A 24490-nucleotide genomic window follows, 5' to 3' on the forward strand; every position below is an offset into this window, starting at 1 on the left:
CACACACACACACAGAGAAAGCTCATTTTGGGGGGCATCCACAAATCGGGAGGTTGTTGGCTTGGATGTTTGCTTCTCCCTAATGGCTGACATTTGAAAACAAAGGAGCTAAAAACAGGATTCAGTCATTGTAGACATTTGGACATAGTGGGGAGGACCTGCTCAAACGACTGAACACCACAGTTTGACTGAATTGTGTCTCTGTGAGGTGAGATTTTGTCTCTCTGAGAGAACCTTAGTTTTATTTAAGGACGACAGACGCTGCCAGGTGTCACAAACACACCCGGCATCTTTTGTTTTCTTTACTTCATTGATTTCCTTTCATCACAATGTGACCTTAAACCAAACTTTGAATCGAAACCAGGATTTTACCCTGAAACCAAAAGATTCTCGAGGACTTGCTGTTTGCCCCTAAACGTAGTCTAGATGTGTTCCAATGGGAGAAGAAAGAAAAGCATAGTTGGCCTTATTTTTTCAGTCACCACAGAGACCACGTGACCACGGAAACTCACATGTTGTTATAAATCTGTAAATGGAGAGGAAGAGGTGGCGTGAGTGGATTACTGATTACTATTATTGTGTTCAGCTGCGGTTTCCCTTGCATTTACGTACAGCACATGGAGGGATAACTGCCTCTGAAACTACAACTATTAATCAATCCAAAAAGCCTTTAAACAAAACACAAAAAGAACAAAACATGTTGAGTAAAGCAACAACACCTATGGAAGTGACAACCATCAATGCTGCATTTTCAGGGAAAGTCCTGCACATTTGAGCTGAACGATGCTAAACTGCATCTATTACAACATCATGGTTTCACAAAAGATGGGACCAGTTCCTCAGCTGGCCTGCCTCCATTCCAGACTTCTCACCAAACATTTGGTCCATCATGAAATGAAAAACACACCAAAGAAAACTCAGAACTGCTGATCAACTAAAATATTCTATCAGACCAGAATGTGACAACAAAACGCAGCAGCTGCTCTCCTCTGCTCCTGCACCTTTACAGTCTGCTGTTAAAGGAAGATTAGATGCTGCACAGCGGGGAACATGACCCTGTCACAACTTTTTTGAGACATAAAGAAGCGAATATTTTTCTTAAAATGGAGATTTGTCTTCGTTTAAACATTTGATATATTTTCTGTTTTCAATTGTGAATAAAATATGAGTTATGAGGTTTCTCTCTTTTTATTTAAACTGTCTCGACTTTTTTGGGACACACATGCGTCACCATCTTTTTTTTAATTTTTAATATAGCAAACTTTGCATGGGAGTGGAGCCTTTGCAGCTGCAGCAATTTGCAAATAATCACTTGGGAGTCTATGCTAGATTTCTGCCATTAAAGTGGACCAAAGCAGTCATACTGGAGGCCTAAAATGTGCCTAATTAACTGTTAGCAGTTGTTGTCGTGGATGTACAGGCAAAAGCTGAAAACATGACGCCTCAGTTGATCCACTGATCCTCTGAAATGAGCCATTCGGGCTCCTGTCTCTTTAAGGCCGCCTGGCTTAAAGTCCATTTTATTCTGACTGGCCGGCTTCCAGATGCCAGTAGAGGGGTGGGACACAGTGCTGCTCGTGCCTCCTTGTTTGTGTTGTGCCTATAACACGTGGCTGTATAAAAACAAATATAAAAAGTTTTTGGTAGCAGAGTCTAAAGCTTTTTGTTCACATGGATTAAATATATAAATCTGTTGAGCAATAATGCATGAAAACAGCTCTCTTTGACCTAGTGGTCATTTGTGGTATTGCATCCCAATGACCAACCTGTCGGGATGCGAGTCAGTGTGTGTGTGTGTGTGTGTGTGTGTGTGTGTGTGTGTGTGTGTGTGTTGTAGTTCAGTATCCAGGTCTTTGGGTTTTAACACAAATACACAGAATTAACTTGCAGATCTTAAATCATCACCTGTGTGACGTTTATCCAGGTCCAGTGAAGATGAACTGGAGGCAAAAGGTAAAAATGACCCTAACAGTCCACATAAAAAAAACACCAGTCAGTTCATTGCGATTAGATTTTCTTAAATTACAACCAGACATGAGGCATGTATTTTAATCCTGGATGCATTTTAAGGGCTAATATTAAAGTTTGTTTTTTTAAAGCATTGTTCATTAGAGTTCTTCACTCATGTTTTCATGTGTTATTTACGCTTCCAGGTATGACACTGTGCACTTCTATATTACTCAACAGAGTCATTGAAATCCCTGAAACTCAGATGTGGGCACCAGTTCAATGGTCTGGAACCAATATTTGTGCCGCCTCAGTGTAGCGTGTCACACCTTCCAGCCAATCAGGAACAAGACTGTGTTTCGCCCTGCTTGTTTCCTCTTTTCTTTACAGAGCTAGACTGAGTCAAGCCTACAGACAGCTGTCATTTGATATCACTTTGGTCTGTTTTCTTTATGTAAATACTTGAGGTGTTCCACAGAGCTTCATGAACCGTCGGGCGAATAAGACGTCTGTGATGTTTACTGGAGCATAGCTGAAGTGCATCAGACAGCTTACCTGCTCATTTAACAGTTAAAAGAAGAACTCCGCTCAGCAGGACTCCACAGACACACTCAGCCTGCACATCTGTGGGGTAAAAACACGGCTTCTGGGTGTTTCTGTCTTGTGACGGAAAATTGTGGTTTACAACTGCAAACCACAAACTTCTGCATTTCACATCTTTGAGAGAAACAAGTTGTCATGGTTTAAATTTCAGTCGCATAACAATGATAGTGAAATCAAGTTCTGTTTGACAAAAGAAAAAACATTTTAGTAATTTCGCAGATGCTGGAAAACTTCAGGATGATTGAAAGAAGTGTTCCAGGGATGATTTGAAAGGAATTTAAAAAGATCCCTGTAAATATTTAGAAGTCTATAAAACAGCAGTGGGCTCCAGAGAAACATGGCTGGTTAGAGTTAAGTGAGCAGGAAAATTTGGAGACTGAGGATTGAAAACTGCAATGTCTCTAATGTCCACTTGAGGAACTCTGAAACCCAGAAATAAGTTTGCACTTCATGCATGGTCTTGCTTGGATACCAGAAATTATACCTGCAGTTGACATTTTCGCATTTTCTTCTACAATATATGAAAAATCAGAAATTCATGGATTTTGTTGCTTTTACAAAGACTTTTTTCTAACAGGTGATTAAAATTGTCCAGAACATCGAGCATCATCATAACCCCACTTCCGGTTGCTGGTGATGACGTTTGTTTATTGCCAACATTTTTTTTTAAATATAGTAACTTCTTTTACACTTTAAAAAACATAAAACATAACTGAATTTGTAAAAATTATATTGTGGAACAAAATGTGAATCGTGCCATTTTTGTATCCTCAGATTCTTTCCTGTTGATGCTCAAGCCTGGGAAAAGCGGTTAATGCTAAACACATTGCTACTTTACATTATATGATTTATACAGCACCAAATCACAATAACAGTCCCCTAAAGGCGCTTTATAATGTAAGGTAAACCCTACGATAATACATACAGACAGTGGGAAGGAAAAACTCCCTTTTAACAGGCTGTGTTAGAGACCCAGAGATGAATAATAACAAGTATGATTAAATGCAGAGAGATGTATAAGCACATAGTGAGTGAGAAAGGTGACTGAAGAAGAAACACCCAGTGCATCATGGGAATTCCCCAGCAGCCTATGCTTATTGCAGCATAACTAAGGGAGGATTCAGGGTCACCTGGTCCAGCCCTAACTACATGCTTTAGCAAAAAGGAAAGTTTGAAGCCTGATCTTGAAAGTAGAGATAGTGTCTGTCTCCAGTTTGAGATGATCTGAGCTTCGTGACACGGTGCTTTATCCTGCTGGAAGCAGCCATCAAGACCAACCTAGTCGTCAACAATGGTCATGTAGGCTGTGCTATTTAAATTAGGCTCATTTGTTGCTAAGAGACTAAAAGTGTAGGCCTTCTGTCAGTTCAGGCCCCTGTGAAGTGTAGCCTCAGTTTCCTGTTCTTAGCTGACAGGAGTGGCAGATGGTGTGGTCTTCTGTTGTAGCCCATCTGCGTGGAGATCTAATGCACTGTGCTCTTCTGCAAATTTTGTGTTCATAAAAGGCTGAACTGGTGTACCTAATGAAGTGGCGGGTGAATTCTAAATGTATTATAAAGCTTTACTTATTTGTTCAAATGTGAGCCTGTACTATACTAGATATGTTAGATAAGATTCTGGATTTTACTTGCATTTACAGTTTAAATAAAAAATTAACATCTGAACTCTGTGCAGCCTTTTTGACATGCAGCGGCTGCACCGAGTTACACAAGAGGTCCAGTTTATCTGTATCTTTTTTCCTCGCTGTATTTATGATCAAATATTCTGACCGATTTTTGATTTGAACCGTTTCTGGCTACATGTCACTAAACTCGGGAGCGCACGGACACGTCCTGCGGGCTGCCAGTGCACGCGTCACACCGGCCTCCGAGCTCGCGTTGCGTTCACTACACCCGTGTGTGTGTGTGTGTGTGTGTGTGTGTGTGTGTGTGTGTGTGTGTGTGTGTGTGCATTTTTTATTTCTTGAAGCCGTCTGTCAGTCTTATCAACGCCTTAACTCACTTCCTGGTTTTTAGTACCCGAGTCTTCGGCGTGAGCGCGCGAGCGTGCACACCCCCACCACCACACACACACACTGAGAGGGAGGGACGGAGCAGGTCGCGTTGCGTGTCTGCGCCTCTGTGTGAACACTTTAACCTGCGGCAAGATCTCCACACAGATGTTTCCTCCGGTGCTCCGCACGGCCTCTCAGCAGACTCAGGTACGGATCAGCGGTGGGCCCCCGTTGCGCTCCTGTTGTAAAAAGTTTGCGAGCTCCTTCAGAGTGTTTTTCTTCCACAGTTCGCTGTCATGCAGCAGCAGCCGCCGGTGAGTCCTTGAAGGCGGCAGGACTGAAGCGGGGTGAATGTAAAGAGGTTCTCCTGAACTCTCAGGACTCCAGCCGCTGCATGCGAGGAGGAAACTTTGACTTTCTTCGCTGCTTCTGAACTTCCACACACGGAGAGGAGAGGACAGGAGGGGGGAGAAAGTTCCTCTCTCTCGGCTCTACCTGCGGGTTCCTCTCGCTGTTGAAATAAATCAGCTGCAGAATGTCTGACTCTGCATCCAGCTTCCTCCACATCGGGGACATTGTATCCCTGTATGCCGAGGGCACGGTGAACGGCTTCATCAGCACGCTGGGGTGAGTGTACCGTCACTGTCATGTGCTCTGTGTGCACTTGTGCGCTGTGGAAATGACTGTGAACACCTCCGTTGTACTTCTGTGTGCACACATCCGTTAACAGCCTGAGCGAAGCCCCCAGCTTCATTAAAACCTGAAGATGAGGAGTTTAAACTGGGTTCTGTAGATCGACACGTGGCTTCAGGTGTCAGTGCTCAGCGCTGAGTCGACACAGTGTTGAATGATTAGTTGTTGACTATCCGTCCCTGTGAGGAAGAGACTGGGAAGCATTCTTCCATCAAACAACATCAGACTCCACTTTAATCTTGTTTTCTTAACTTTGTAAAATAAAACATAACAAACAAACACATGGAAGTAAAATAAAATTAAAGGGTTTATATTTACTGGCACAACAACCCAAAACAGGAAAAAGATAAATAACAATGGATTGCATTTATATGCGCTTTTTGAGACTCTTAAAGCGCTTTACAATTCCACTATTAATTCACACACTGGTGGAGGCAGCTACAGTTGTAGCCACAGCTGCCCTGGAGCAGGTTGACAGAAGCGAGGCTGCCATATCGCGCCATCGGGCAGTAGGTGAAGTGTCTTGCCCAAGGACACAACGACCGAGATTGTCCGAGCCGGGGCTCGAACCGGCAACCTTCCGATTACAAGACGAACACCCAACTCTTTGAGCCACGATCGAATATTGTTAAAATAATGAAGAAATATTCTTTCTTTCTTTTTCTTTTCTTTTGAGCGGATTTATGTGCACTAGTCTCATCTCAGTTCAGTCTGATAATATAACCGGAGCTGACAGCAGCATTAGCCTCCTTACAAGCTTTAAACCAAACAGAGAGGGTTGTATTGTGAGTGGAGCATTTCAGTGCTCACTCGCCTGACCATAATTTGGCACTTATGTTTTTTTAAAAAAAGGATGCAATACCAGACATGAAATAAGTCCAAACTAACTCTCCTGATAGCAACAGGTGCACTGCTGCTGATGCATGTAAAAACACAGAGCACCATGCAACACAATTCAATGGAATTAAATAATATAACTTGTTGGCCACTTGTCACCATAACCATTACAGCTTTTTAAGAGAGGACTGGACTGATATCTGATACACTGTTTCTTAGTTGTGTGTACCTGGCTTTTAGGATGTGTAGTTCAACCTTGTCTAATATAGTAATAACAGTTTACTGTTTGCAGTAAGGGCTGTTATATAGAAACGCTGACCTGGAAGACTGAGCATGTATCAAGACAACACTATGATGTCATTGTGTAAATATGCAGTCATTGCTAGTACATGTATGTTTCACAAAGTATTGTGTTTTTGATATTTGCCCTGTTGAAGTGAATTAGTTGTGGATTATTAAATAGTGTGATTAAACTGTGAGTATGCTGTCAGCGCCGGTTTCCTCTTCAGATCCACATCAATGCTTCTGACTATCATGAATTTAACCTCTTGTTTGTCTCTTCGCTGTAGTGGAACTATTTGTCATATTATGGTTAAAATATGACTGATATATATGATATACTGCCCACCACTGATTGTGAATAATATCCATAAAGAGACATTAAAAAAGCCTGAAACAGAGGAGTTATTATAGGTCTACGTGCATCAGGAGCAGCTGCTTTAATGCAGAAAGCCTGCAGTTAAAGAAAAAAGAGCAAAGACAATATTTGCATTTGCAAAGTTTCACAGGTGATGGAAAAATAGTCCGTGCAATGAACTGCTTTATCCAGAACTCCAGAGACGATAGATTGACTCTGAGGTGAAGAAGTGTACAGGCTCGTCAGTGTTTTGAAAGAAGGAAGGTGACATATGCGCATTTTTTGTTTTTGTGGAGAAGCTTCTGTGTGTGTGCTTTTCCCTGCAAACAAAGTGTGTTTTTGTGAAAACATACCAGACTTTGTCCTGTGCTGCGAGAACTTGTTGAACATATTTTTTAAATGAAGGCTTTGAAGCTTTTGGTTTTAGATTGATTTGGGCAGTGTGAGAATGAGTGACACCCACTGAAAGCAGGTGGTGCAGGTCAACAGTGGTGCATTGTGCACCCACTGAGTGTATGTTATGGATGGACATTGCTTTCAGGTCTGAATAGTGAAGCCAGTTTAGAAGTTTTTAGAAACTTTCTAATGGCCAGCATCAGTGGCCTTAATGTCTGCTTTGATGGAGGTTAATATGAAAGCAGCCCTCCTGCTCTGGGACTTGTGTAGCGTTAGCATCACCACTACAGCAGTAACAGTACACTTTATTATAAAGTGCCATAATCACATCACTGAATCTAAATGGATCAAACTGGACCCTTTTTCACCTTATTTCAGGGGGAAGGAAATCCCCACGGTCACTCAGTGATACCTTACATCTGTAAGGCGACACATGAACAAAACAGTCTGGATGAGAGACCCCGTTAAGATCCCTATCACCAGGGCACCGTGAGATCCCACCTACTCAAAAGTCAGATGGTTAATAATGTTCTTACAAGAGTAAATTTGTTACTGATGTCGCCAAACCTGTTTTAAAACTTTAACTCACATACTTGATCAAATTTGATGCAACAGTAATGCTGGCTCATTTAAGTCCTAATGATGCTCTAGAAATGCGTAAAAATTCAGCAGCCACCATTGGACCTGTGGGACACTCCAGCAGGACCACCTTCAGTATCTCTGCCTGACCTGACAAGTCTGTCTTTCTGTTGCTTTAGCAAGCAAGTTGATGACTAGACATTTGCTAGAAGTCATTATTCAGCTGCAAGAGTTAGTTGTCCTGGTGTGAGGCCCCTTGAGGGGCGGCGGTTTTAGGCTTTTGGACAGACTGAAATAAATAAATACATGCTATTATGAAGAAGAGATGCAGCTATAGTATTTTGCAGAAGTCTTGAGCAACCTACTATTTAGTAAGTTCATAATTCCATCAGTTTTGAAAAAGATCTCCAACACCACTGGTTGACACGTAGCCCCAAACCATAGCAGAGCCTACATTGTTTTACAGATGGTTGCGGATGGTGGTTGTACTTTCCTGTTGACGTCCTCCATACATATCGATGACAATTTGAAAAAATTCAAATTTAGATTCATGAGTCCTTAAAAGGTGTTGTTACCGATGTTCAGTTTAGTTGTTGTCACAGTAACTGGCATACCTCAGCCTTGGTTTGCTTCCTTAAGAATGGCTTCCTGACAGCCAACCTTCGCCCGAGACCACTTGAAGAGGCTTCAGCAAACAGTAGGTAGAACTGGATCAACTCTAGGGCCAGAAGCAAACACGCACCACTGTGTTTTTATTGTGTTGAGAACTACCCTAAGTATCAGGCTCGGTGACATCCCTACCCTCACCTCCTGTGTGATCAGCTATAGATAGATCTTCAGTCCTGCCACTTCTTTGGTCCTCCACCTGTCCACTTTCCAGCTAATAGCTCTGTGGGAATTTCCTCGTTGGTGCAAAAATACTATTTTAATCACTGTCAAACAGTTCTTCTCAGTTCTTGAATCTACAAAAACTTTTTTCACCGTACTGAAAATGAGTGAAATTAATCAGAAAAACAAATAAACCCACAAATGAAATTAACCATATATTTCAATAAGCGATTTCAACAATCAGTGCGTTCCTGTTATGAACCAAAATGTTTCTGCAGCATATCACAGAGTATTGACTGTGAAGTGTGTCAAGCATCTTGTCTTTGCCAAAAGGGTTTCAGAAATCAGCTAGAGTCCACTAAAGCCCTTTGTAGGTCGAAAGTCTTAATAAGTTACAGGGAGAATGGTCGTGCATGAAGGCTGCTTCAGAGTTAATGCACTCATTACACACCTTCCAGCTTTTCTGCTTGTATGTTACATTTGTTATCGACGAGATCAGAAGAGGAGTGCAACCGAGAAAACATTACTTTATGTTTTAGTGGTTTCTGATTTTTACTAACTTTCTCTTACATGTGTTATTTCAATAAAATTCAAAAATTACAGAAGATTGAAGTAAAGAAACTAGAACAAGTGCAACATATCATCTTTTTCCTAATATTGTCCAGAGTCTTCTGGAATTGCTGATGTTTCACCATCATCTCCAGCACAAACTTTAACACAAACATGCTGCATAGGGTAGCGGCAGTGCTGTCTGATTGCTTGGCAGGAAAAGGAAGTGGTACTCGGCATGTCCAAGAGAGATTTCCATTGCCAGTTTGTGCATTTGTCCCTGCTGTTGTTAATGTTCGCTTTATGAGGACTTTGTGTCTGGTCAAAACTTTCTTTAGGTTCAGATTTGTTTTTCAGGTTAAGATTAGAATCAGTATTCAGTAACAATAGGGAGGCTTTCACTGTTGCGTTATGGTCTTGAGAATGTGTTATGTCACAGAGTCCTCACAAAGATATATGTACCAGCGTTTGTGTGTGTTTCCTGTACCATGGTCTTACACGCACTCCTTTGAATTTGACTCAGTCTTGACCTTTACAGCTTTATTCATTGACTGCCACACTGATCTGAACAAATACAATAAAAACTATAGGTCAACCTTTAATAATTATGGTGACGTCACAGGCAAGAGTCATGTTTTGCCCACCCATTCGCAAGGGGAGCTAGACAAAATTAGGCAGGTAGTTTGAACATTGTAAGGGGTCTACCTCTAATCTTCAGGGCTGAAAGGAAGCCAAGTAGGAAGTGCAACAGAAAAAACTTCACTTTCTTCAATGGTAGTTGAGGCAGGGTGTAAAAAAGAAAATCCCCATATAGTCCCAGATGAAAACGTCCAGCTTTACAGTGTTAAAAAGAACGTTTATAACCTGGTACAACATACTGTTTTGGTGTTATCTGTATCTATATCCCTCAACTGTACAGGATTTTTTTTAACTGACAGGTTTTTCAGCACAGGCAGTTGTAACTGCTTATTATCTGATGGCTTTACCTTTCCAGGAGTGAGTCAGATAACATATTTGTGTTGCTGGTGCCTTTTGAAGCATTTGAAGCATTCAGGTAGAGTTCTCTGGAAATAAACATGGCCTGCTGTGAAGTACAGTTTGTCTGCAAATTCAGTTTAGGTGAGCAAAATTCTTAAATTTTATTAGTACTCTACAGTTTCAGTGTTAACATTATGGGCTGGCAGCAGTCTATTCTCTCATTCAAATATGGTCATTTCTGGCTTCAAATAGTCAACACAACAGCAGTCAACACTGAGACTTCAGAATGGGACTTCACCAACCAACACATATGGTCCATATAGTCTAAGCATGAACCCGGGGACTCTAGTAAACTCTGCACCTTTCCTTTCATACAAGTCCAAATTCACATTCTATCATTTTAATAGCTAGCAGGGGGGTGGCTGTAGCTCAGGGGGGTAGAGTATAGGGGTGCAACGATACACAACATTCACGGTTCGGTTCGATACTTTGGTGTCACAGTTCGATATTTTTTCGATACAAAAAAAACGTTCATGCCTTTTTAATTTGTCATTTATTAAAATTATAAATATATATTATAACTCAAAAGTACAGTTTATAAATTTAATGTTGCTGAAACAACAATATAATAAAAATAAACAAATCTATCTGATCGAGAAATCACTCATGTTTGGAAAAGAGAGTTTATTACAGAGAAATGTCTCTTTCCAAAATAAAAGCTATACTATACGCTTCTTCTGGGCTATATTCTCAGCAGCATATTAAACATATCAGGTCCCCATAAGGAGAATCCTGTGCTAACGGCTGTCTAAATGACTCGGGTAAAGTTTGTAGCATGCGTGCTTGTTGTTTTTGTCTGCTTCCACTTGTCTTTGCACTAGGATGCTGTCGGAGTAAATGTGCAGTCATATTCGTTGTGTTCCCACTAGTGCTGTCAGCGTTAATCTCGTTAAAATGACTCTAATGCCATAACGCGGCAAATGCGGAGTAGTCGAGCGCAGATCCACTGAGCGCTCAACACAGACAGCATCGTCAGAAGAAAAGTTGATCAAATAAATTGAAAATGTTGTATTGTTCGATACATATGCGTACCGAACCAAAAGCACTGTATCGAACGGTTCAATACTGATACATGTATTGTTGCACCCCTAGAAGAGGAGGTCATCTACTGATCAAAAGGTTAGTGGTTTGATCCCTGGCTCCTCCAGTCTGCATGCCAAGTATCCTTGGACAAGATACAAACCCTAAGTTGCTCTCCGATTCATCCAGTATGAATGTTAGCTAGGAAGCTAAAAGCTTAGAGGGAAGTGTTGGTGTGACTGGGTGAATGTGGCATGTTGTGTAGAGTGCTTTGCGTACTTCGGGAGAGTAGAAAGGCGCTATATAAGAATCAGTCCATTTACCAGAAGGCTTCATTAACTCCGATTTTAAAATGTCCACATCAGGAATTCCAGACATTTCATGCAAGTCACCATATTCAGACTTATACACAATGGAAAACATTTATGAAAAAATGCCTTCAACTATCTGTATTCAAGACCCCCAACCTATTTAGTTTATTGCATTATAAAACAACCAAAGTCAACAAATGTTCAGATTTGTGCAGGTGGAAGATGAGAGTGTTGGGACTTTATTTTATCACCAATGAAGGTGACTCTAGTATAAATTCAAAAAGTTTGAATTTTACTTACACTCTAATTTTCCACAATAATGTGAAATTCCCTTTATTGCCCCTTATCCTAGTGTCCACTTATAGTACTGTAACAAAGAAATCTCCTGGGCCCAAATAAAGCATTTTTAGTATAGTCCCACACTATAAAATATACATCTGTAAAAATGTAACCACAACAATTATCCATATTTTCATTCTATGTAACCTTCATATCAAAACAGTATCAATGATGTCAAGTCCCCAAACGTCTGTGGTTTGGATAAGCATTACACACTAATGTCGACATGCTAACTGCTCAGTAGTTTGCCCATGCTAGCATCTTAGACAAGAGAAAAGTAAATATTTCTGCACTTCCTCCACCCTTTAATCAAACAAAAGGAACCTGACCTACCTCAAAGTCTTGCAGTGAAAGAGAACAAAAACACGGTCAGAGTTGAACATTTATCCGTTTGATGGAGGGTTTAACACACAGTTGTTTTCACATTTTATTGAACTATTACTTAAACAAGAACTCCTTTAAGATTAAAATCTCTCTCCGGGGAGACGTGGCCTGGAAAGCACAGAAGGAAAATGATAGAAATTGACCAGAACAAAACCAGACATGGGACAATAAAACAAAACAAAATACAAAAAATAACCAAATAGAGAAATATGAGCATGTAATACAAAATCCCTTATTACAATAACAGTTGCACTTTACAGAACCAGTTTCTGAGCAATTTGTGGCAGCAGTTTTTTTCTCTACACTCCATTTGTTTCTGTATTTCTGATATCAACTTTATGTCACCAATCTGTTTTGTTCCAGTGTGTGGAACAACTTGAGTGGGCTTCAGTGAGCACCAACTTTATACCCATTCAGCATCTTTATGATAAAATAAAGGGCCACCTGGTTCCCATCCACTAAGGTGAATGTAGTCACCATGGTGCCAACCATTCATTACTGAGGTCCCATTATGAAGCTGTTGTCATATACATATACTAAGGGAATCAATCAAAAGCAGGATTATTTTCCCCATGAACCGAGATGGGGATGGTGCTGTTTTGTTTTCTGCAAGTATTTGCATGAAAATGACAACACACTCTTGAAGAGCACAAAGGCCTAATCTAATCTCCTTTCATGCCACTCATAAGCCAAATGTGGCACAGTTGTTGAGTTCTTTGTTTTATATACCTTAAGGGCCACATTTTGATGTTTTGGCATGTGTGTGGCTTCTGTTCACTCTTTACTTTGAGACATTTGAATAGGGAGTTCCTGCCAGGTGAGACAGTGAGTGAAGTATGAGTGGATGAACCTACTGGTTTCCCTACAGTCAAATTCAGCTGGATCAACACAAACAGGATTCAAACAGAAGCACTGAGCTGCTGAGGTAGTAAAGTACAACTACTAACAACACACTGCAGACACATGCCATCTTCGCTTTCTCAGAGAGATTAGTTAGTTGTCTCCTTCCCAGAAAAAAGATCTACTAAATAAACATTGTGAGAGCAACGTGTCAGCCTGCGATCATGTGATGGTCACAGGGGAATGCTACGTAAATGTTGAAACATCTCCGGCTCTCCTCCCTGCACACTAATTCAAAGCAGGTGGTGAGTAATGAGAACAATGAGCTGAAACATCATGAAAAAACTAGAATTTTTCTGGTATGCAAAACAACAATGGAAATTACAGGGACACTCCCTACTACAAGAATAGTTGAAGGACATATGCAGAGATGCTTCAGGCTGTTTTTGAGTGTTTTAGACCATTTTTTGGTAAAATACCCGTTCTTACCTTTTACAGAAGCAAAAACTGCAGTTTCATCGTAGTTACATTTTAATTTCAGTTATGGGTTCCAGCAAAAATAAAAAATGGAATAAAAGATGATTTTGAATTGAATCCCATTTTATTTACATATCGCCAAATCACAGTAACAGTCACCTTAAGGCCCTTTATATTGGAAGTTAAAGACCCTTCGAAAATAGAGAGAAAACCCAACAATCAGACAGCCTCTTTTGAGCAAGCATGTGCGGACAGTGGGAAGGAAAAACTTTCAGCATGACGCAGCCTGCAACTGTTGTGACCGTCCTGTTCAGTACCATTTAGTCCTCCTGTGAACTTCCATTGACTTTTTCACCACTGTTTTTGAATTTATCAGTGAGAGAATAACAATCATCTTCTCAATATAAGAAAAATAATCATGAGGACAAATCATCAAAATCCTGGAAGGAGAATGGATCAAGGCCTATTTAACACCACATACAGTTTACAAGAGACAATTTTATTTATATATGAATGTTTTGTATTTTAACTGTCATAAACAGGGTGTGAGAAGTGATACTAATAACAACTGTACTGCATTAAAACATTCACAACAGGTGGGATTTCCAATCTTTAAGTGATGACCTGATGAAACCTGCTTCCGGGTCCAAACTACTCTGAATTTATTAAGGCTGTTATGTTTTTAACGTGTTTTAATGCTTTGTATTCTGTTCTATTTAATCTGAACAAGCCCCTAAAAAGTCAGTGATCGCTGTCGGCCTCTCTCGATTTTTATCATCATTATTCATTTTAAATCTTAGTTTTTAAAACCTTACAATGTAACTACAGCCCAGCCCATGCAGCAGTATATTAATGACTAACCTCGTATTGCAGTTGTTCTTCTCACTGAAGTTTGGTCTGTTAACAGCATCCTGCCATGCAGTTACATTTGTTCTTAACCATCGGGAACCCTCATCAAGTGGAAAAAAGTTAGCGTTCATCCTCCAGCTTCACTGTGTTTATATTATCCTAACCATAGCTGTGTAGCTAGCCACCAAGCAGCACATCATTATATACCAGCTAGCCCAACTTCAGTAACCCTACAAACGCCTCTGCTGTTTAGTTTCCGGTCTTCATTTATGTGGTAAGTGATAGGAAATACGCTGCTCTCAAGGCGCTGCTACTGCGGCCCTGCTACCTTTCCGATGCAGAGCGGCCCAAGAAACTCGTCTCTCTAGGGGCTGGCTGATGGTGCCGCTCTCGAGCTCACAGAGTGCACGCTGACCTTGCTAGGAACGGATAACGGCGGATTCCTCTTCACTCACGTCTTCCTTCGACAGTTGCCGGTGCGAGCTGGCCTCACCAACTCCCCGCTGCCACGACCACTGGCGATAAGGAAAGGCTGCTCTTCATAGAGGATTCACGCTCGGGGAGACTTTTCTGTTTGGCTCCCAGAAGAGCCTCGGGAACTCTTGCGTCGTGTTTGCATACCTCCACAATGGTATATTATTTAATCTTAAAAAAAAAAAAATTGGAGATTTCCCGCGTACCACCAGAGAGAGCCCAAGTATCACTAGTGGTACGCCTACCACACTTTGAGAAAGACTGCCATAGACCACTTAGCATTCATCCACATGTTGACTGTTATATTGCTCTAATAAGTCCCATGATGGCTAGGTGACTTTCAGGGTGCTAATGACACCACAAATGATGCCACTTGAGATTCAGCACTTTGGACTACTCAGCAGTTTCACCTCCTGGTTGCCAGAGTAGAGCCGCTGCTCCTCCGCATTGAAAGGAGCCAGTTGAGCTGTTTCGGGCATTTGACAAGGATGCCTCCTGGGCGCCTCCTGGATGAGGTGTTCTGAGCATGTCCCATTGAGAAGAGGTCCCGGGGCAGAGTGATTATATCTCTCGACTGGCTTGGGAACGCCTTGGTGGAAATGTGAACATATGGAAAATAAACAGTTCACATAAACAAATTGAAAACCATGGGTCAGTGACCCATGAACCCTGACAATTACTGTGTTTTGTGTTCACTTGCTGCACTTTACTCTTCTGTCTGCAGCTGAGTTTACTAAAGTCACTTTGGAAAAGGATCTGGTCTCTTTGGTTCAAAAACTGAACCAAGGAGATTTGAGTTGTCACTCAGCATCTTTGAAATCTGTGGCCTGCCAGTTCATTTGCTGTTTTCTGGGAGGGAAACATGGAAAACATCTGTGTTTATTCAAACACCTGGATCCATATTTAAATGTCTCTCCTCCTGCAGCAGAAGAAGGAGGGACAGAAAAACGAAACAAAAAACAACTATTGCCTTGGCATAAATACTGTTAAAACTACTGCATTTAAAATTTTCTCCATCTCAAAGAAGCAAAGTTAAAAAGGACTTTTCTCTATCAATCAAACCATCTCCACGCCTGACTGGGTGCAGTCAAAGCAGAACCACCCAGAGCTCCACCCGGCCGCTGCCTCCAGTTGTGCTGGTGTTCCAAAGCCAGTCAAGGGGAAATCTCTGGGATGGAAGGAAGCCTGAAATGAATTCAGTTTTATGAAGTATTATGATAGTGAGCGGTATTTAGGTCAGTGAATAGTTTTCGTGGAGTCTTTGTTTTCTTTGTTTTCTTTGTTTTTTTGTTTTTTTTCATGTTTCATATTTTGATGGAGTTTGACATATGGGTTGGTGAAAACAGGCATATGGATGCTGTTTTTTTCTTTTATTTTGGTTAAAAAAAAGAGCTGAGCTTGAAAATAAAGCCCCCAATTTCTGTTCCTACTCTGACCTATGGCTGTGAGTGTGACTGATGAAATAAGATTGACACAAACAGGAGAAATGCAGTACTCAGCATTAGATTGGCAGAGGGCCTTGGTCATTAATAAGAGCTCAGAATAGAGATGCAGTTGTGGTGGTTCAAGCACCAGGATGTGTGCTGGGTGCCCTCTAGATGAGGTGTTTCAGACATATCCAACTGGGAAAAGGCCTCATGGCTCTTGCGAGATGGGGTCTAGGCCTCTCCGCTTAGACTGCTGCTCCTTTAAATAAATAGCTCTTATTTCAGTTTCAGATCAATGCACTTCATTAATCAACATCTCTGATCTACTGCTGTTGGGCGCACCTGCAGATTTCTGACTTTCTACCATCATTATATACAATTTATACCCATTTTATCCTATTTACACTGTAAGCAAATTAAAAGTGAATCTCTTAATAGCAGCAAGCTAACGAAATTGGGGGTTCAGGGATTGGATTTATTTAGATAGACTGTGTGAAGGCCTTTGTATGTCAGTCCTGAAATCGTTGTTTCTTAAAATGTGGTCACTTGTAGGGGTGCAGAGCATTTCAGTGGCTAAGTCAACACACCTGAGTTTGTGTGAATGGAGCAATCAAGAGCACAAACGTCCTGAAAGACATGCACACACCTGACAGGCAGACAAAGGGACTCACCGTTCCTCTTCCCTGCTGCTTTTCTTTCCCTCCCTCTTTTTCGCCATTTCCCTTCCCCCAGTCATGTCTGTCCCGTATGTAACAACTGAAAATAAAATAAAATAAACAATAAAAACAAAGGTCAATCAAATGGACCAGTAAGGCAAGGCCGGGATGGTACACTTGGTAAAGTACATCCGCTGGGCATCTTTCTCGGCCTTTAGACAACAATTATGATGACAAAACAACCAAACAGGACAGGCGGGCAAAAGAAAAAAAAGACAAAGGGACTGATTGGCTGTTTTTGTAGCTACGCTGGTATCACTGGGGGGGAAGAAAATCCCACCTCAAGAGTAGAAAGAAACATAAAGAGGATGTCTGGAAATCACAGCAAGTAGATGCGGCAGAAGGAAAAAAGGGAGAAAAGAAAACAAAAAGGGAGGCAAGGGAGGACTTTTTCAAAACTAGGGACAGTTTTTTTTAAAGAAAGACAAGAAGAGAGGATTGGAAAATGCCAGCAGAAAGAGAGGTGGAAAGAAAAGACAAAGGAAAGGAAGGAAAAATGCAAAATGCAAAGGAAAAGGACAATGATAAAACAGAGGAAGGAAAGACAGAAGCAGGAAAACCGAATTTACTAAGAAAAACTAAGAAAAGTTTTTGTTTCTTTCTGCTTCACCTCTGGCTTTGTCAGGTAAGGGTGAATAAACTTTTGCTAGAGTGAACTAAACCTGATTTGTGTACCTACCCACTGGCATTCAGCCGAGTAAACAAATGAATGAACGAACATGACAGTAGCCTCTGCACACCATCCATCCTTCCTCAGTTTGATTGTTTGTTTGAAGTGAGCTTATAAAAGCAGCTTTGTGACTGATGAGCCACAAATACGTGGACGTTGGAGCTTTTCACAGCCATTTTGCGGACACCTGATTTGTCTACAGGTTGTGGTTTAGTTTGCACCACAATGCAAAATATTATTCAGATAATGATGGTTGCTATGAGAGAGCTTCAAAACAAGCTTCTTTTATACACTCAGTATAATAATGCACAACAATGATGAGTGTGTCATTTTATACAGTCATGATAAAGGTGAGATCACCTTTTCAAGATTTTCCTTCAGATCAAAGACAAGCAGATGGAGAATCAGTGAGTCAGTGTGTTACACGTGTAGACATGTTTCCATCACTGCAGGGGACATTTCCTGGAGACTTAACTTAAAATGAACCTTAAACCAGGTATTCATTCTTAAATGGAATGATTACATTAACGGGAATTGCTTTTAATCTCCACAAAGGAGTCAAGCCCCTACAATAGGATGTGTGACACACTGGTATCCTGCTGAAAGTAGTTAAAGTGCAAAAGTAATCCCGCTGTGCACAGCCTCAGTGCATGAATGTGTGTGTGTGTCTGTGTGTGTGTTTTGTAGTCACATAAATCTGTTTACACAGATTAAATGAAGCAATTTTCATAAAGTAAATTCAAAGATTTCATTGTTAAGAATTTATAATTGAAGGTGAAGATAATTATATTTTATAAGCTGAAATGAAGTTTTGGAAATACAAGTGTGTATTTGCATGTGCATGTGTGTGTGTCAGACTGCCAGAGGTCTTTGTACGTCTGTCTCCTGGTGTTTCCTAAGCAGCAATAATAACAGGGATTTACTCTAATGAGCACACGCAGAGTCATGCTCTGCATAGTCAGCTGTCAGCGGCAGATCCTTAAATAGTCATATTTAACACAAAAATCACCAAAAACAGAGAAGACAGACCCAACGGATGAAGCTGTATTTGGTTATGGAAAGTTAGAGCTCCATCACCTTACTTAGTGAGGTTTTGTAATCTGCTGAAACTTCAAGGAAGGTTGAAATATGTTGCAGAGGGTTTTTTGTTTTGGTACGTATGCAAGATGGATGTCACGACACCATGACATCCATCTTGGATTTGGTTGTGAGTACTGCTCTTACTGAAATTCACTGCCAGAGTAAATGAGTCAAAGTAATTTCATGTATTATAAAACTTAACGGTGGAGATATATTAGGGAGTAAGTCAATATTTTGTAACTGGGTCAGAGCAGCTACACACCTGCAGCCCTTGTGGGGTGTTCCCAGTCTGCAGTGGGAAGAAATAGTGTTGAATCAGTGACACGGTCACGGATGACCAAGGCTCACTGATGCACATGGGGAGCAAAGACAGGTCCGTGTGGGCCTATAGTAGCTCAAATACTCAAGAAGTTAATGTTGGTTCTGATAGAACGGTGTCTGAATACACAGTGCAGCACACTCTGTTGTGCAGGGGGCTGTATAGCTACAGACCAGTCGGGGTGCCCGTGCTGACTAGGGCTGCCACAAACGATTATTTTGATAGTCGACTAGTCACCGATTATTTTTGCGATTAGTCGACTAATCAGATCATGCATCCATTGGACGTACAGCGTACAGCTTATTGCACCAGCAGCATCTGCTCTTATATAACTATCATTAGCTTACAGCTTTAAGTGTTTAAGGTATGTGCTAACTAAAGACAAGATGATAGTTTATTAAATTTTAATGAAGTTTGCAGATTGTTTCAGTGGAGTTTAATAAACTCCTTGCTATCTAAAATATAACAGCACACCGGAGTAAATTCTCGCGCATCTCACACTTTTAACATTTATTCAGCTGTGTAAAACCTATAACTTTAATCTCAGCCAAACCGATTCACTCACTTTTCAAGGCACCCAAAGCCCTTTACAATTCCACTGTTCATTCACTCTCACTCACTGGTGGAGGCAGCTACAGTTGTAGCCACAGCTGCCCTGGGGCAGACTGACAGAAGCGAGGCTGCCATATCGCACCCTCTGGCCAACACTAGTAGGGGGCAGGTGAAGTGTCTTGCCCAAGGACACAACAACCGAGACTGTCGGAGCCGGGGCTCGAACCGGCAACCTTCCGGTTACAAGACGAACTGCCAACTCTTTGAGCCACGATCGCCCTGATCGCCCAGTGGAAGAAAGTGGCCTGGTCTGATGAATCATGTTTTATTTTTCATCACGTGGATGGTCAAGTGTGTGCATTACCACGTGTTGGGTGCTGGGAAACTTTGGGTCCTGCCATTCATGTGGATGTCACTTTGACACACAGCTTCTACCAATGTATTGTAGACCACGCACATCCTTTTGCCTTCCCTGGTGGGTGTGGCGTTTTTCAGTGGGACAATGCGTACTGCAACAAAACAAACATGGTTCCAGAATGCTTTGAGGAAGAAAAATCTGCATTTCAGGTGTTGACTTGTCCTCCATATTCTACAGATTTCAGTCCAAATAAGCGTCTGTGGAATGCGCTGGACAAACAAGTCCAGTCCATGGATGCCCCACCTCCCAACTTACAGGATTCAAAGGATCTGTTGCTAACATGTTGGTGACAGGTAACACAGCACACCTTAGGGATCTAGTGGAGTTGATGCCTCGATAAGTCAGGCCTGTTTTGGCAGCAAATACACACAGACACAGTGTTAAATGTCGCTAGACTAATGGGCAGCACGCGCTGACATTGTTGCCCTGCACTTTGGTCTTCGCATGTTAACATTGTGGTGCGTTTATGCTCATTATCTTGTTGCAATTTGAATCCCTCACCACAAAGATGCAAACCAGAGGGTGGAGCATGTCTCTGAAGAAATCAGTGCTGCCTTTTAATGGATAGGGTGAACTCCATTCACTGCAAGTTTCCAGCTCCATAGCTACAACTCCCAAGGCTTAAATACCCACCCCCCACCCCACTTCTCTTTCTGTTCTGCATGTCTTAGCCTATCCAAGTATTTCATCTTGTATTCTTTCTTTAGTCATGTATCTGTGATCTAGTTCTTTTTTGTCTCTCAGTGAGGAAACCTCTTGGTCCATTTTGAGGACCAACTGATCCACTTTTTCTTTGTGGGTTTGTGGACTTACTTCCTTAGGAACCTGTAATCTAATCATGGCTGTGACTCTGTGGAAGCCCCTTACTGGGACTAATTTTCTTTTAGTTCTTCCACTATCACAATGCTACTAATCATAGTGTTTAAAAAGTGCCTTAAACGTCCTTTATCTTTAATGGCCACCAGTAGCTTTTATGGTTGCAGACGTAGTCCATAGACTGTGTTGCATTATATGGGAAAACGGCTCCTTTCACCCCAGAAAACATTTGAACATGAAGTTTATTTAGTAAATTATGCTAATGCTTGGGTTCAAAAGGAGAACTAGCTAACTTGGCATAAGTTAATCACAAGATGTTAGCCACTGTGTGTGCCGTGTCCTCGCTTTCACTCAGATCAGCTGGTGAAAACTGGTATAATAACACCTCTTAATGTGCCTGCACTGACCAGTGAGTGTGTCACAGCGGTTAACTAAAGGAAGGCGCCGAACACTCCTAAATAAGAAAACAAAGATGAAATATATATCGTTGCTACATAAATAGTTGCTTCACAAGTCCATCTACACCTCACTGATAATAACCTTTACGAACAGTTCCAGTCTGGTTTCCGTCCTCTGCATAGCACCGAAACTGCTCTTATAAAAATAACAAACGACCTTCTTATGGCAGCTGATTCTGGTCTCCTCTCCATCCTTTTCTCCTTGATCTGAGTGCAGCCTTTGACACCGTCTCTCACCCCATTCTTCTTAGCAGATTAGCTTCTATTGGCCTCTCTCATACTCCCTTAGCCTGGTCTAAATCATACCTGTCTGACCGCACTCAGTTTATTCAATTAAAATCCTTCACTTCTCAGCCTTCTCCTCTGTCTACTGGGGTGCCCCAGGGATCTGTCCTCGGGCCCCTGCTTTTCATCATTTACCTTCTTCCGCTCGGACACATTTTTCGTAAATATAACATTCAGTTCCACTGCTATGCCGATGACACCCAGCTTTACCTCTCTACCAAACCCGATTCTACTCTTCCTCCACTCTTCTGCTTGGCTGAACTCAATTCCTGGTTCTCCTCCAACTTCCTTAAACTCAACAGCAATAAATCAGAACTTGTCCTGGTTGGCACTAAACTATCACTATCCAGAATTAATGATTTTTTCTCTCACTATCAGTAATTCGTCTGTTCCTATCTCTCCCTCTGTGAAAAGCTTTGGGTGTCATTCTCAACAGTATCAATAATGTCACACGTGCAGCATATTTTCAACTCCGTAACATCAATCGCCTCCGCCTCTTCCTCACTCCTCATGCCACTGCCATTCTTGTCCATAATCTTGTTATCTCTCGAATTGATTACTGTAACTCACTATTATTTGGCCTTACACAAAAATCCATTAACAAGCTCCAACATGTCCAGAACTCTGCTGCCCGTATTATTACTAGGACTTCCTCTACCCACCACATCTCCCCAATCCTGAAGCAGCTTCACTGGCTCCCGGTTAAAGTTCTCATTCATTTTAAAATAATCCTTTATACATTAAGGCTATTCATTCTCTCTTTCCACCATATCTCTCTGATTTAGTACAGATGAACTTCCCATCCCGGTGCCTCACATCTTCATCTTCTCTTTCTCTCTGTTCCTTCCGCTCGTCTGATTACAGTGGGGGGCGGGGCTTTTAGTTGCTCTGCCTTGACTTTGGAATATCTTACCCCCTGACCTCAGAAACATTACTTCATTCCCTCTTTTTAAGTCCACCCTCAAAACTCACCTGTTTAAAATTGCTTATGTTTAAACCTCTGCATGCTCTTAACTTTTATCTGTTACTCTTATTATTGTGGATATATTTTTATTTTTTTTATTTGTTGTACAACGTCCTTGGGGGTGCTCTGAAAGGCGCTATTTTTAAATAAAATGTATTATTATTATTATTATTATTATATTCCAAAACTTAAATCGCTTCCACTGTGTGTTAGAAAGATTTTAAAAGTGAAGTGAATAAAATAGATAAAGGGACATCATTTCTACCATAACAAAACGTGGTAGAAGTTAATTTTTCTGGTGCACAAATAAATACCAGCTAGTTCAGATTGATAGTTGTTTCACACATACAAAAGGAATATTGATGATATGGCCTGTTTCTCTGGAACAAATGAATCCTCTAATACTTGTATAGAAATGTTCTCACACTGCACAAAAAACAGTGTGCAGGTAAAATTACCGTTGGAGCACCATTCTATGTTGTTCTTACCACTGTGCATACGCTAATCTAAACCAACATGCTTGCCCATTCTGCATCAGCATACTGTTTAAACATACAGAAAGTGCAACTGAAGAAACTGAAACAACAGCGTCAGAGAGGAGGAGAAAGCAGACTCCTTTTCATTTAGTATTTTTTTCTTTACCTGCAAGTTAATCTTTTGTTTTTATTTTTTGTATTTTAATTCTTACCGCTTTTTAGAAAATTGCAGTTAAGAATTAAAAATCACTCCTGTGTATTCCTACATATTCTAAATGTGAGGCATCTGTCCAAACGCTAAATCTTGGCACAAAGTGAGTGATGAAGCAGAATAATGATCTCAAGCACAGCAGCTGAAAATAAAAAGAATGAAGGTGTTGCAGTGGCCCAGTCAGATGTCCAGACCTCAACCTTAAGAGAGCTGTGTTTAAACAACTGCCCACAAACATCAAGAGATCTTTGTAAAGGAGAGCGGATTAAAGTTCTTCCACAACACTACGAGAGACTGTCAAACAGAAAAAGAGAACTTCTTGCTAAAGGTGCTGAGCGCTGAATCATCGTTCTTATTCACAAAACTGCACTGCTGAACTCCTATGAAACCTTTCTGTTTCACACCACTGTAGATACATATAAGAAGTGTGACTGTTAGCGTGGTCAGTCCCAGTATTGTTATTCTTCTGTTTGGTTCTAAATCATCTAAGCTGCCTATTATTTCTAGGTTAATGTCAGGAAACTAACAGAAAACAATGCAGGGCTATAAAGTGCTCTCAGATGTTTTGAGCTGAACATGCTGTCGATCAGTTTAATCTGTACCGATGGGGGCAGAGTCACCGCTCACAGCTTGTGTCTTGGCAGCACTGGTTGAAAACCTCCAACCCGTTTAATGAGAAAAGTTGTCTAAAAATAGATGCAGAGTTACCACAAACGTCTTCACGAGACTGCAGAGTGTTGCTTCCTGTCACCTCTTAAAATGACTGTGCTTCTGCTGTTCAACATATCAACAAGACATTTCTCACCCTACTTACAACTTTCCAAATTAGACCATCTGTGGGAGAAGAAGCTTTAATCAGTGACCTGTCACCAAACGCTACCGGCTGTTTTGTCAGATTTCACTGGAAATCAGCGTAGCTTCACTGACAAGTGTTATATTTATTTCATTTATTTAGTTCCATTGTATTTCTAAGGTTTCGTTAACAGGATTGTATTGGAGTGTTTTTTTTTTAAACATTTTTAAGATACAAAGTAAATGCCACGTATAGTTAGTCAATTATTATAATTAATTTTAATTATTTTTTCCAAGTTTGTTTGTAATTAATTATTTAAATAAGATATAACTTAGAAAAGCATTACAACAAAAGTACTATTCTTCAACCCGACTGTCATTTCAGCTTGTTAGGTCATGTGTCTCTCTACAGTATCTACAATGTTGTCTCTACAACCTTCAAACTACAGAGCTGCATATTTCTGAAACCAAAAAAACCTACAGCCTCAGTCACACAGGTCAGCGATGCCCTC

At 41.0% G+C, this 24490-nt stretch overlaps 1 protein-coding gene across 1 annotated transcript in view; it reads left to right on the forward strand.

Annotated features, from left to right (window-relative positions):
• The first annotated feature begins 2377 nt into the window (after positions 1 to 2377).
• Positions 2378 to 24490, forward strand: part of itpr3 (inositol 1,4,5-trisphosphate receptor, type 3) — a 70419-nt gene continuing 48306 nt past the window's right edge. The window contains exons 1-3 of the mRNA XM_085345348.1: positions 2378 to 2578; positions 4566 to 4750; positions 4831 to 5170. Of these exons, the coding sequence (XP_085201474.1) occupies positions 5079 to 5170 (92 nt within the window). The 5' untranslated portion in view covers positions 2378 to 2578; positions 4566 to 4750; positions 4831 to 5078. The remainder of the gene's footprint in view (positions 2579 to 4565; positions 4751 to 4830; positions 5171 to 24490) is intronic.

The sequence above is a fragment of the Diplotaxodon limnothrissa genome, linkage group LG20 (assembly GCF_057381915.1).
Source record: "Diplotaxodon limnothrissa isolate DT_005_m linkage group LG20, D_limnothrissa_male_GT1.1, whole genome shotgun sequence".
Lineage (NCBI taxonomy): Eukaryota > Metazoa > Chordata > Actinopteri > Cichliformes > Cichlidae > Diplotaxodon > Diplotaxodon limnothrissa.